Here is a 13,623-nt window from a genome sequence, read left to right as displayed (position 1 = left end):
GCTGCTGGTGAAACATCAGGAAAGAAAATACCAAGACCACGGTCACACAGCCTGGATAACCTACAAGAACCAGTTCAAGCAGAATCTAAGCATTTATTGGTTGTGTAAATGATCTGTAATTTAGTTCTTTTGGAGGTTAGTGAGGATTTGAGCAAAAATGAAGGCCTTACTTTTTAATGGCTGTGCCATAATGCTGAAAAGAGTGCTGGTATTCTGGGGCACAGGATAATTCTATGATGTTTCTACCCTGCCCTCAAAGCTCTCCAAGCAATAATTTCCAAGGTCTATAATGAGTCACAAAAGGAAAGAAGCACAGGAGATGCAGGAGTTAGACTAATTCATAGTCCCCCCCACCCCCCAAAAAAGACAAGCCTCCCTAACTGCATGGAGATAGTTTCAGATTGGTCTCTGTGATGCTACTGGACTGAAATCTAGCAGTTTAACTGCATGGAGTTTGACTGAATCTTTACTCATTACCTGGATGGCTGCAAAGCACACCAAATCACAAGCACAATAAGCCCTATCCACCTGCAAACCTCTTATTTAAATGGGACTTAAGTAGAAATCATATGAATGCTACATATATACAGCAGATGCTTAAAGATCCAAAAATGGCTTAGTAGAAAAACAGAGAATGATAGGCAGAACAGTGTAAATGATATAGAATGTTTAGTTTACCTGATCCAAATGTATAGAGAGGTCCATACCTGTGAGGTTTCACTGATACAGCTATACATCTCTACAGTCAACATTTGTCATGTGAGGCAAGTGGCATGCAATTATTTTATGACCACTGAAACTCCATTACTGGGTTGGGTGGAGATCTGCCATATGGAGCTGCCTTTGTAGTGGTCAAAAAGACCTTCTGATGCTGTGCAGATTGAGATGTTGCTGTTCACAACTATCATTACCCAAACCACAAATCTATATTCTAATAGCCAAGTCATCCAAATCTGAGGATACTTTAATCTGGATGTTGGACCCATGAACAGGCAAGATGGATCTTTCTAGAAGGCAGAGGGTGGTGCCCATCTTGGCTCAGAGGGGTTCCACATGAGGTAAGGGAGGCAGAGATGAGGGAAGTAGCGCTCAGCCCTTCCTAGATAGGCCTGAGGCGAGGAAAGCAGCACCCGGCCAATTGGTTAGGCAAGCTGCCTCATTCTTCCTCCTTCCAACCCTCTTTGGGAGGGAGGGTCAGGGTTAGGAAGACTGCCTCTTCTTCTCTCCCTCCCTCCTTTAGGGGCAGGGCACACAGAGGGAGGGCCCTTTCATGCCAAGTCTGTCCCTACTCACAAGGTTGTTCTGAGGATAAAATGGAAGAAAGGAAAATCATGTCAGCTGCTTTAAGCCCCATTGTGGAGAAAAGTGGACTAGAAATGAAATAAATAAATAATAAATATAGCTGAAGATGGAGGGGTGGATAAAAGGTTGGTGCATGGGTGAAAGGAGAGAAGGAAGCAGAGGGTATTGGGTATCCAGGTGGAGGGAAAGAGGAAATTGTGTGGGGAAGTTGAGACGGGGGAAATGGGGTCCCTTCATAAGTCTTTGCAGGTTCCCCACTGTCCAACTGGGCCTGCCCTGGCAACTAGAATCACACAGCTGGGCCATAGTTTTCCTGGGTAGAAGGTGACAGGGGTAAGGAAAGTGGAAAACTAAAGATGGTGAGCAGATAAAGATAGGTTGGCTGTTGGGTGGGACGGAGAGGAGGCAGGAAAGGCTGTAACCTTTCTCAACAAAAGAGAAGAGGAAAGAGTTGGCGAGAGGGAGATTCACTCCACAAGTCCTTCTGGGTTCCTGCTTATATGCTCTATTTTGTAACTGTTATTATTTATGTAGGAATGCTTTCAAACCCCCTCCCTCTGAATTTATGTCAAAATATCTGAGTTCCAAATTGCCTGATCTTGTTTACAGAGTAGTATCAGTCCATTAGCTCTCATTTCTTCCGCTTTGGATTTCTGCACTTTGTACAGGCTACCGTGCATACACAGTATGCCAAGCTTTAAGTTACTTCCATCATTCTGAGCTTATTTTTCCTCTTCATGTGCTGGATGCACATAGGAAGTGCAGAATCTTGTTGCTATAGTGCACGCAACTAATGCGGAGAGACAGGAATGATATAAACGAGCGAAAAGAACTCAAACAATGAGCAATCCGTATTAAATCACAAGACAGCTGGAATGGAATGTAAAAAAAACAGTGAGTTCACAAAAAAAATAATGCAATGAAACTGGGTAAATCTGCAGCTGCCTATTTTTGTTTGTTGCTGCTCTGCCAGTTGCCATATCTGGTAATGGCGTCTGCAAAAATTTCGCCCTTTTTGCTTAAAACTGAACTTGCTCGGCTGTTGTGTTCCATTTGTTATTTTATTTGTTTTAATTAAGAAATGTTTATGCTGCCTTTCCAGAGTCAGTTTATAAATAAAAACCCCATAAAATCACCCATCTATGTGGCTTATCTAAAAAAGATAGTAGCTTACATAATTGGACCCTGCAGAGGTACAATCTCTTACAATTCCAGATCTTTTTTGAATAAGAGTTTTTTTCCCCTGACATTTTTAACGTGCTTCTCTTCCCAGGCTTTTTGGAAAATATCAAAAAAATTTCTTTTACTCTCAAATGTCACACGATTCTACTTTATACATTAGGTAGTCAAAAAGGCGCTGGTGAAAAACAATCATATTTAATGGCTGGTTCATACAGAGTTCTATTTGTGAAAAATCCCAGCTCTCCCTGGTTACGTAGTATCTTGAACAATGTAACATGTCAACCAACAATCACAGATAGAAGCATCGGCAATTCCTGTAATCATGGTAGCCTGGAAAAGTGCCACCAACCATCAATTTGGAAATTGTTGATAGCTGGAACCATGATCTGTCAATGCAAGCATATATTCAGGGGCTTATCTGCTGAGCAAAATATCTTGCATACTAATATTATGAAAAAAAATACCCTTTCGATCTTTAAAATAGTTTTAAGACTGTTTTGCCTTAACTTATATGTCCAATGGAAACTGCCTATCTGTAAACTCATTCCTTTGTTTGTGTTGCTGTGTATCTACTTTGATTAAGCAGGCAGCTCATGTATGCATGGTATGGTTACCAACCTCCAGGTAATAGCAGAAGATCTCCTGCTATTACAACTGATCTCCAGCCGATAGAGATCAGTTCACCTGGAGAAAATGGCCGCTTTGGCCATTGGACTCTATGGCATTGAAGTCCCTCCCCTCCCCAAACCCCACCCTCCTCCGGCTCCACCCCCAAAATCTCCCGCCAATGGCGAAGAGGGACGTGGCAACCCTAATGTATGGTCTTTAATATATGTTGAACTTTACATGAGGCTTTGGGCTAGGCTATGTATCTGTTTGTTTCTCTGCTTCTCCCCTACTGATTTGATCCAGGCTTATATGAGATAATTTCCCTATGTACTCTTGTTACTTATGCATCTTCTTAATGTAATAATCACTCTCTCATTAGTGAGGATGAGTGGGTGACTTTATAGTAGCATGGTAAACACTGGGAGATCCATAACAGCCACACTTCTACTGATGACTCTGCTGCATGCAACACCCTGAAAGCAATTGAATATATTTTGAAGTAGCTACTTGGAACAGTCACTGGTGGTATCAAATAATCTTTGCAGGCCACCAATAGTATGGTTGCCAATCTCCAGATACTAGCTGGAGATCTCCTGCTATTACAACTGATCTCCAGCTGATAGAGATCAGTTCACCTGGAGAAAATGGCTACTTTGGCAATTGGACTCTATGGCACTGAAGTCCCTCCCCTCCTCAAACCCCACCCTCCTCAGGCTCCACCCCAAAATCCCCCACTGGTGGTGTAGAGGGACCTGGCAACCCTAACCAATAGTGCCCTGGAGTTTGAATAGTACATATTTTAAAACTAATCACTACTAGGTAAAGTGCATGGGATGAGATTAAAAAATTGAACAAGAGTATTTGGGTAGGTATCTAAAGCCTGTCAACCAGTGGTAGGAATCCAGTGGTGGGAAACCAGTGATTCAGATCACAGAAATCAGTAGTCTGTGGCTAGCTGTTGGCTGGGGGGAAATCAAATAGAGAAAATGTGTGTGGCTATTTCACAAAATGTTTATTGGCAGCAACAAGGAAAGAAAGGTTAAATCATCCAGAGTGGTGAAGGCTAAATTTCCAATACTCTCCAGAAGGACAAATTTTGAAGAAGTCCATTGGGGATCAGATTCTGAGAATAGGACAAAAACACTAATTACTTTGGACAAATTAAAGTTTGGTCATTAATTGTTTTCAGTTTAGGGGTTTGTGGCGAACATCCTATGATGTTAGTTAACTTGAAAAGTACAGAAAATAACCACTGTTTAAATATGATAGGGTTGCCAGGTCATTCTTCGCTACCAGCAGAAGGTTTCTGGGGCAGAACCTTAGGAGGGCAGGGTTTGGGAAGGGGGGGACTTCAATGCCATAGAGTCCAATTGCCAAAGCAGCCATTTTCTCCAAGTGAACTGATCTCTCTCAGCTGGAGATCAGTTGTAAGAGCAGAAGATCTCCAGCTAGTACCTGGAAGTTGGCAACCCTAGTGGTAACTGTTTGGTTGTTATACAGGATTTTAGAGAAGTACTGTGTAGGAATGCCCTGTTGGCTCTTAAGAATTGTCAGAGAGCCAGCATGGTGCAGTGGTTCAGTATAAGGCAGCCTCATGTGGGTTCAACATGCATGAGAACGTGGTTATTGAAAATATAGTGGGTGCATGCATGGAAGAAACATCCCAGTATTACCAATCCTGGGAGTGCTTTTCAGTGTCCTCTGCACTAAGAGTTTTGCATGCTAAAAATAAGTATAAAAGAGACACACAGTTCTTTAAAAAAAACTTGTATATTTATATTTTTGCAGAGCTTAGGAATGTTTTTTTCTCAACAGATACTGCCTTCCTTACATCTTGCTATGCAAAAAAATGTTTATTTCAGGCATTCATGGCATACTGAAGCTTCAGGCTAATTTTAAAAATTAATTGGCTCCTTAATGTTAATGAATTTATATAAATATTGAAATTATTAGAGCAAGAAAATTTTAAACCCATTGGCTGAAATTATGTTGAATGAAAGGGACCTAACTTGATTTTCTCATTAGTCTAGCTGCATTTTTGGAATATTAAGGCAGGATTAATAAGGTGAAAGGTTCAGTGCATAATTTGCTGTATTTATTTATTGTACTGCACTGTATTTATTATTAGGTCTTTGAGTCTTCTGACTAATATGTAATGGTTCTGTGCAATTTATTGCCTTACTTTTCTTATAGGTTTGATTTGATATAGTCTTTTGGGCTTGGGCACATTGTAAATTGCCTTGAGTCCAAGAAGAAATGTGTTAGATCAATACTTTTAGGAAATACTAACCCATAGGGAATGAGTGCACAAAGCTAAATTAAGAGAAATGATATTACAGGATTCCTCCTAGAATGAATCCTATGGTGGAGGGATATGACATTTGGTGCTCTCTCTGGTTGATCATTCTATCTCTCTAGTATTTCCAGGCCTGACATTGGTGATCAGCATTGTAAGGTGTCTCACAATCCAGGAGACAACCAAAGCCCCAAGATGATGCTGCCTCACCTCACTGTCTCATTTACTATGGCAGAAGATGGATGAGTGAGTGAAAGAACAGCACCGAACAGCATATGTACATGAACTTGCTACATTCATAATTAATACCTAGACAAACTTTGAGATGATGTCTTGCTTTTCTGCCTTCTCAGTAGGGATTCTTTGTCATGCTCAGGAGATGTGAGATGCTTTGAAGCTCACCCAGGAATCCCCAAAGATCTGGGAATAACACTCTTTCCCAAGGAGGAGGGCCATAAAGTGCTCAAATTGCCAACAGTCAGAGAAGACTTCCCTGCAAGGAGATAACAATTTGCCCAGCTGCTAGGAAGGGGCAAGATGGATGGCTGTAAAGCCAGGAAGTCATGCACTTCACATTGACTGGGGGACCCAAACGAGTGCTAGGATCCCCCAAGGGTATATTTTCAAACTCAGGATTGGGTAAGAGACTTTCACCGAGCCAGGGCAGAAAAGGTTACAGGATCTAAACACTCTGTTAATGTTCAAGATGCTTGTTCAAGCGGGGGTTCACATATCGTTCAAGCTGTGTGTTTATGGTGGACGGGGACTAAGGGAGGGAATAAAGCACCTCTTTTCCCTAAGTTCCAGTGGTTTGTTCCCATCTCCCTGAAGGATACTGAGATAACATCTGTAACTCTAAAGTTAGGCTAGTTAAAGTGTTTTACTATCTTTTCTTGTATCTGCAACAGTGCTTTGTGTTATGCGATCCCATTTCCCTAGGTACAGTGTTCTAGATTGTAAAGCTGTGTTGTAGTAAATCACGTCCTTTTCTTTGAAGAAAGCAGACTGTGTTCAAAGTGCCTCACCTATGTGCTTAGCTGCTCATTCACAGAGAGCGGGGGGGATGGGAGTTGAGGCTTCGGCACTCTACATATGCACAGAGAGCCTTTTACCGATACTTTCTGGGTTATCTTGGGCAAATCACACATTCTCAGCCTACCTCGCAGGTTTGTTGTGATAAAATGGCTGGCGTATTCACCAGATTTCTATTCTACATAGGATTGCCAGGTCTCTCTTCGCCACCAGCGGGAGTTTTTGGGAGCGGAGCCTGAGGAAGGTGGGGTTTGGGGAGGGGAGGGACTTCAATGCCATAGATTCTAATTGCCAAAGTGGCCATTTTCTCCAGGTGAACTGATCTCTATCATCTGGAGATCAGTTGTAATAGCAGGAGATCTCCAGCTATTACCCGGAGGTTGGCAACCCAAGTTCCATAACTTAGTGCTCATTTCTGTGTTGTTCAATAATTTGTTGCTAAATTAACTCCTTTGTGGCATCTCATTTGGTTGGCCAATAGCTGCTGCTTTGAAGGAGCAGAGATGACCGTTGTGTGTGCTGGTTCCACTCTCTTTCAGTGCTGTTAGTTGCTGCAGGAGAGGATCGAAGCAGGAATGAATGAGTGCTCATGGAAGTTAAAAGATGTTCATTGCAAAGGTTATTTATAATTATTATCTGTGGCTTTCTTCCCAAAGTTATACCACATTTTTTAATGAAAGACTTGAATGGTGTGTTTTATGCTCAGTAATGGCCTTCTTAATGTTGTAATGAGATCAATATGCTCTTCCAATCATTTGTTCATTTCTGTGGCTGTTATTCACCCACAGATATTTAGAAAAGCATTTGTATATTGAATTCCAGAGAAAACAATGTGTTTCATTAGCATCTTCCTGAGATATTCTTCCTTCTACAGTGCAAACTTCATTATTGTGGTGAATAAAAAGAGATCTCAGATTAATCATTGATTATTATTTTTTTACTCGGCCTATTCGGCTCTTTGCTAGTGTGTAAGTTGTGCTGTCCTATGCAAATATGGCTTCTATATATCATTATATAATTTATCTTCCAGCCTAATACCTTTTGTAATATATCAGCCTTCTAAATTAGGTTTTTGTTTTTTACTGCAGGGTTATGATGACAGTTATGGGGGTGAATACGATGATCCAAGTTATGAGGCATATGACAATAGTTATGCTACACAAACACAGAGGTAAGCACTTATTAATTTATAGATACATTTATATAGGAGATATGTGGTCTACTGAATATCCTTCAATATTAACTGTAAGCTGTTTCCAATTCTGGAACTACTTCTCAACATAGCTCCGTTCTTCTGAATAATATCACAAAAGTTCCTCAAGCAGTATTGAATTTGCCAGGTTTAATTGCCATCATCTATAGTGGAGTTGGAATGGCTGGACCTCGCCAAGACCAGGCTGTAGGAAAGTGCTATCTACCTGATGGGCTATTAGGTATACCTCTAACACACATTTTTGCCCCAACTAATAACTCTGCTCATTAAGGATTTGGAGAAAATTCTGAAATGAAAAGAATCAAGAACCATCTCCTTCACTGTACTATGACTATATGCAAATGTGAAACTAACAATCTGTGCTCCTTTCTGTGAAGATATACTTGAGAGTTACATGGTCACAAATCCTATTGTGAGCTATGCCGCCCATTGTTTTGGCTTGTGAATCTGCTCTTCTTATGCAATGTGTCAGCCCTATGGCTGAAAAATTCTGCCCAAAAGTACTATATGAATCAGCCCTGTTACTAAGAAATGATAATGAAAACCAGGACACAGGGTTGGATCCCGTTAGCCTTTCCATTGGCACAAGAGGAAGGAGAAGCAATCTTTCCCCATTCACCTTCTTACTGCAGCCCTGTCCCAGGTGACTTTTTATCCACATGTGACCCATTATCCCTTTCATCGCTTTTTGGTTGTTCAGAATGGTCCCTGCCTTTCTTTTGTGTCAGCAGAAAAGGGGATACAGTCCAACCCATAGTTCATTCCCAAGGTGAGGTACACCTGACAGAGCAGTAACCGAACTACATAATAAATGTTGCCCATTGCTCTCCCCCCCAGTATGGCTCAAAGAAAAGTAGCAGCCAATTGGCTAGCCAACCAGGAGGGACCCAGACAACATAGCAGCCCCAGGCCACCATTCCGTTGCAAGACAACGTGAAATGGGTGAGGGGAGAGTTGCCAACCCACCTTCAAGACCTGGACCCTGTATGTCTCAGTAACTGCTTATTCATTAGTATATACAACTTGTTAAAATTATTGGTGTTTATGACTCTATAAAAATGGTGCAGAAGGTAGATGTTGGATGAAGGGAAGAGCAAGACTATTCTTTTCTGGTAGCTTTGAAGTGATTACATTGGAGACACAGATGTCCAAAGGAAGGCAGAGATTAAGTTGAAAAAAGAACAGAGTCTTCATGCCCTGTCTTTGTACAGCTTTAAACTGTTTTCTTGAGGAAACATATAGCTTGTCCCCCAATGTCATATTGCTACCCATTTGTTCCATTAACTCTCAGCCTCAGATTCTTTTTGCTCTTATTGAATGCTGTCTTTTCAGCCGTTCTTGAAATCACACATTAAGAACGATGTAATAGCTTGCCATATAATACATGCAGTAGTACTCTCCTCAAAACTGAATTGTGTTGATTTAATAATCCAGTTTTATTGGAAGACTCAAGACAGCAGCCAACCATAGAGATTGAATTTACAATCAGTTATTGAGTTTGAGGGATTTTCTCCCTAGTTATTCTACTGCCGTCCTATTAGTATATTCCTGCCATCTGCTAGATTGTTATGCTGCATATCTTCATTTCTTAAGAGGTTTAAAACTTTTATTGAGATAGCGGGGATCCTTCATTCACAATTTTGTTCATCTAGAATCCAAAATAACTTTTATTTAATTCAGCAATAGCTCCTTTTGGAATTAACCACAATTGCTAGATTTTGTGTGCAACGAGAAATCCTGTCACTGTGTAGAAGGAAGATGTTTAGCAGGTGCAGCTTGTCTTACCATAGCAACAATAGGACAAGATGAGGTGCTTCTTAAAGAGATCAATAAACATCGAGCTGCATCTGGTAAAATTCGCCCTTCAGCACAACAGAACAAGAGCAAGTAATAATACACAGGGCCACTGAGAGGGTGCCCAGAGGGGGCACGCTCGCTCATCCCTTGTTACCTTTGCTACTTTCATCATTTCCCCTCTGCTTTCCTCCCTTTTCTCTGTTCTCTTCCCATCACCAGACATCAGATCAGATCAGTACTTACAAGCAGCTAAGTGGAATGTTTGCAGTAACATTCTCTGCAAAGCTGAAGAATGTTGATTTAATTTGTGGGTGTGATCTGTACAACTACTTGTTTTTTTTTTCCAGTTCCAGGCAAGCAACACAAACGGCAGACATGGTGAGCCCTTGCTGGGTAGCCATATATAAATGATGAGCTATTTTCCACTAGGGGGACAAGCTGTTTAGGCATACCTTAAATCATTGATCCCTAATGTGGTGCCTTTGGGTGCCATGCTGTGTTTCCTGCCATCTACTCCCTTCTTCCCAAAAGCAAATCCAGGCTTTCCTCCGCCTCACTGGAGCAGAAATAGAGTAAGAGGTGCTTCAAAAGAGCACTGAGGCTCTTTGTGTCTGCAAGGAGCTGCCATTCAGAAACAGCAACCTTCATAACGGTGGGGGGGGGGTGCTTGGAAGTTGAAGTTGACCCTCCCAATATTTTTTTTTAGAAAATTTCATTATGTGACCGGCCTCTGTCTCCAGGGCAGCCATTTTGGGGTGGAGCCTATTGTGAAAATCCCAGTACTGCCCACAGGGCTCAACATGATTGGGGACTTTGCCTTAGATCATGAACTCCTCAGTGCAGGAATCCTTTCCTCCCTTAGGCTATTTAACAGTTATGCAACATCATGTACTTTGATGGTAGAATAATAATAAATACTTCCAGTGCATTCCTAAAGAGAGCTACTCCACACTAAGCCCATTCATTTCAATGGGTTTAGACAGGAGTAACTCTCTTTAGGAATACACTGTTAGGGTTGCCAACCTCCAGGTTGTAGCTGGAGATCTTCTGCTATTACAACTGATCTCCAGCCGATAGAGATCAGTTCACCTGGAGAAAATGGCCACTTTGGCAATTGGCATTAAAGTCCCTCCCCTCCCCAAACCCCACCCTCCTCAGGCTCCGCCCCTAAAACCTCCCACCAGTAGCGAAGAGAGACCTGGCAACCCTATAGATACTGCAGTAATAATGAATGGAGAGGATTTGCCATTTGCTGAGCAGGATAAGAGCTTGGGAGTGCTCATGGACTCACCCTTGCTCTTTGAAAAGCAGGTTGGACTAGCAGCCACTAGAGCCTCCTGTTTGCTGTGCCTGGTTCACCAGCTCTCTCTTTTCTTAGACTCAGCTGATTGTAAGCATCAGGCAGCCAATGGAAGCAGATCTCGCCTGTTTTAAAACAGCAACATTGGCTATTGGTTTGTTTCTGAGTCCAAGGAGCTGGTCATAACCCTTAAAGCCCTTCAAGAACTAGGACTCACATATCTTGGACTTAGACTTTACAATAGTGGCACCTGAGTTATGGAATGCCCTTCCCCTTGCAGTTCCCCTGGCTGAGGTTCCCATTGCTTTCTTTTCATTTTTATTTATTTTATTTTATTCAATTCATACCCCTCCCCTTTCCAACCCAAGTTGGGCTCGGGACAGCTTCCAACGGCAAATGTATACAATAATGAAAGCATAGGTTAAAACACAGGATTTAAATGTATACAATTTAAAGAAAGCCATCTAATTACACTTACCTCAATGAAAATTGCAGGCCAATGAAAGCTGCACTAGGCCAAAACATTTCTGTTCACCAAGGTGTTTTTTTTAACAATATTTCAATTGGGAAACTGTTGCTTTAAGCCAGGGGTGCCAAACTCATTTGTTACGGGGGCCAGATATGACACAAATGTCACTTGGTTGGGCCGTGCCATGTGTACTATAAAATTTAATGCCCAGATTGGGACTGTGGGAAGTGGCTGCCTCTCGGACCAGATAAGAGCTCTCAAGGGGCTGGATCCAGCCTGCGGGCCATATGTTTAACACCCCTGCTTTAAGCTGTCAGTGGCCTGTTTTTATTATCTAGTATTTATGCTGGGCTCAATTTTTTTTAATGGTATTAGTATGATTTTATGTCCTGGGATTTTTTTAAAATTTATTTTATTCTGTAAGCCTCCTCTGGTAAGTTCCTGGAGAGACAACCTAAAAAAAATCTCTAAATATATAAATATCTATCAAAAGGGCAGTATCCTCCATTTATGTCCCTATGTGCCAACTGTGGTAGACAGGCTGCCACCTATTAGCTGTTCCTTCACTTAAGGTAGCCCACCTGTCTTCAACCAGAGCTCATGTTTTTTCCATCACAGCTCCCACTAGGTTTGCCATCCTCCAGGTACTAGCTGGAGATCTCCTGCTATTACAACTGATCTCCAGCTGATAGAGATCAGTTCCCCTGGAGAAAATGGCCGCTTTGGCAATTGGACTCTATGGCATTGAAGTCCCTCCCCTCCCCAAACCCCACCCTCCTCAGCATCCACCCCAAAAACCTCCCACCAGTGGCAAAGAGGGACCTGGCAACCCTAGCTCCCACTGCGTGAGATAAGGTTCCCTGAGAAGTTTGGGCGGGGGGAGCACTGCTGTTAGAAACTTTCAGGAGGTGCTGCAAGGCAGCCTTATTTTCCGGGGCTTTCTAATGGGGTATATAATGCTATCATGTTTTGGGAGGAGGTTATCTGGAGTTTTATTTTAATGGTGTTTTTTTTTAACTGATTTATTCAATTTTGACTTGTAAGCTGTCTTGAGCCATGAGGAAATGTGATACATAATTATTTTAATACATAAATAAGGTGATAAATATAATGAATAGATAGTCATGCCTTACTGTTGGTAGCCAGACTGGATGTCCTTGCGGCTACTTCTGATCATGATTGTTACTCAGGCATTCCTGGTGAACGCTCATTTCTGGCAATATAGCACTAGCTGCCAATGTTTATTTTCCTCCTTTTGCATACCATCTTTTAAGAAAAAGCTGCAGGTTGCAATTCTATATTCTGGCGCCATAAATCCAGAGTAACTGCGAGACCTACTACAAACCAGCCCCAATTCAAATATTTATGATACTATATTTCTGCAGGGTTTTTATTAATCATTAATAAGTAGTGAGCTCAATGCATGTTTGAAAGATATCCTCTACTTCTCTGATTTGGGGGGGGTAAAAATAAGGGGGAGAGGGCAGCGTTGTCAGAGTTGACAACTGCCTATTGTGAATGGTTGTTATAGCTAGGGCCAATGGGGAAATTAACATTCCTCCCTTGACTTTATGTAATGAGGTAGTAAAACAGTTCCCTTTCATTACTTTCTTAAGTAAAGCAGAGATGCTGTTGAAACTTGTATTCTCTGAGCTCAAAATAAGAGCTTTAGCAGTTCATAATGGTCATATGTGGTATGAAGCTGAGCCCTGAAGTCTTCTCTGATTCAGACATACAATCTGAGCTAGAGGAAGGGTCCTCCCTCCAGTCCCCTATAATTTGCTGTTGCTGCTGCTTCTGGTCTGATAGACAGGCCAGTTGACAAATTTCAAGCAGACCAACATCTGCTTCTCCCTACCGCTTTCTCTGCCTGTCAGGCACCCTTGGGACATTTCTTATGGTGCACCTGAGCATCTCAGATGCTGCCTAAATAGTATCCAAGGCATTGAGAAAGGGAAGGAAGAGAAGGAGACGTTAAGTGGAAGGAGAGGTAGGGAGAGGTAGCCAACTGGCTTTCTTCCTTGCCACCACTTCCAGCCTGCTTGCTGCGATAGAAGACCAACAGCAGCCACAGAAACATAGGCAAGGTTTATTTATTTAATTATACCCCACCTTTCTGCCCTCATAAGGGTCACTAAGGTGGCTAACAAATTAAAACATCACACCTTAAAAACCATCAATACTTACAGAAAACACATCAGTAAAACAATTAAAACCAAAAACATAAAACAATTAAAACATTGGGCAGGGAACACCAAAGGAAACAAAAGTCTTTACAAATTCTCTTACAAATTAGAGAGGTTGCCCAATTCTGCGCAGCAATTTACAAACTTTGTCAAAGTTTAGTAAAATAAAATCCAAGAAATAACAAAGTTAAAAATCTTCTTTTGAATTTGTGTCTAAATTTTTATTTCTTATCCAAA

General features: G+C 41.6%; 1 protein-coding gene across 5 annotated transcripts in view; it reads left to right on the top strand.

Moving 5' to 3' along the window:
• KHDRBS2 (KH RNA binding domain containing, signal transduction associated 2) overlaps nt 1-13,623 on the top strand; it is a 430,380-nt gene that overhangs the window by 378,112 nt on the left and 38,645 nt on the right. For all 5 annotated transcript variants that reach the window (XR_008933669.1, XR_008933671.1, XR_008933670.1 and 2 more), the window contains exon 7: nt 7,510-7,592. Coding sequence is in view for 2 of the 5 variants with exons in the window: in XM_056856626.1 (XP_056712604.1) it covers nt 7,510-7,592 (83 nt within the window). In the remaining 3 variants the exon portion in view is untranslated. The remainder of the gene's footprint in view (nt 1-7,509; nt 7,593-13,623) is intronic.

This window comes from Euleptes europaea, chromosome 10, assembly GCF_029931775.1.
Source record: "Euleptes europaea isolate rEulEur1 chromosome 10, rEulEur1.hap1, whole genome shotgun sequence".
In the NCBI taxonomy this organism is placed as follows: Eukaryota; Metazoa; Chordata; class Lepidosauria; order Squamata; family Sphaerodactylidae; genus Euleptes; species Euleptes europaea.
This window is presented reverse-complemented; position numbering and strand designations above follow the sequence as displayed.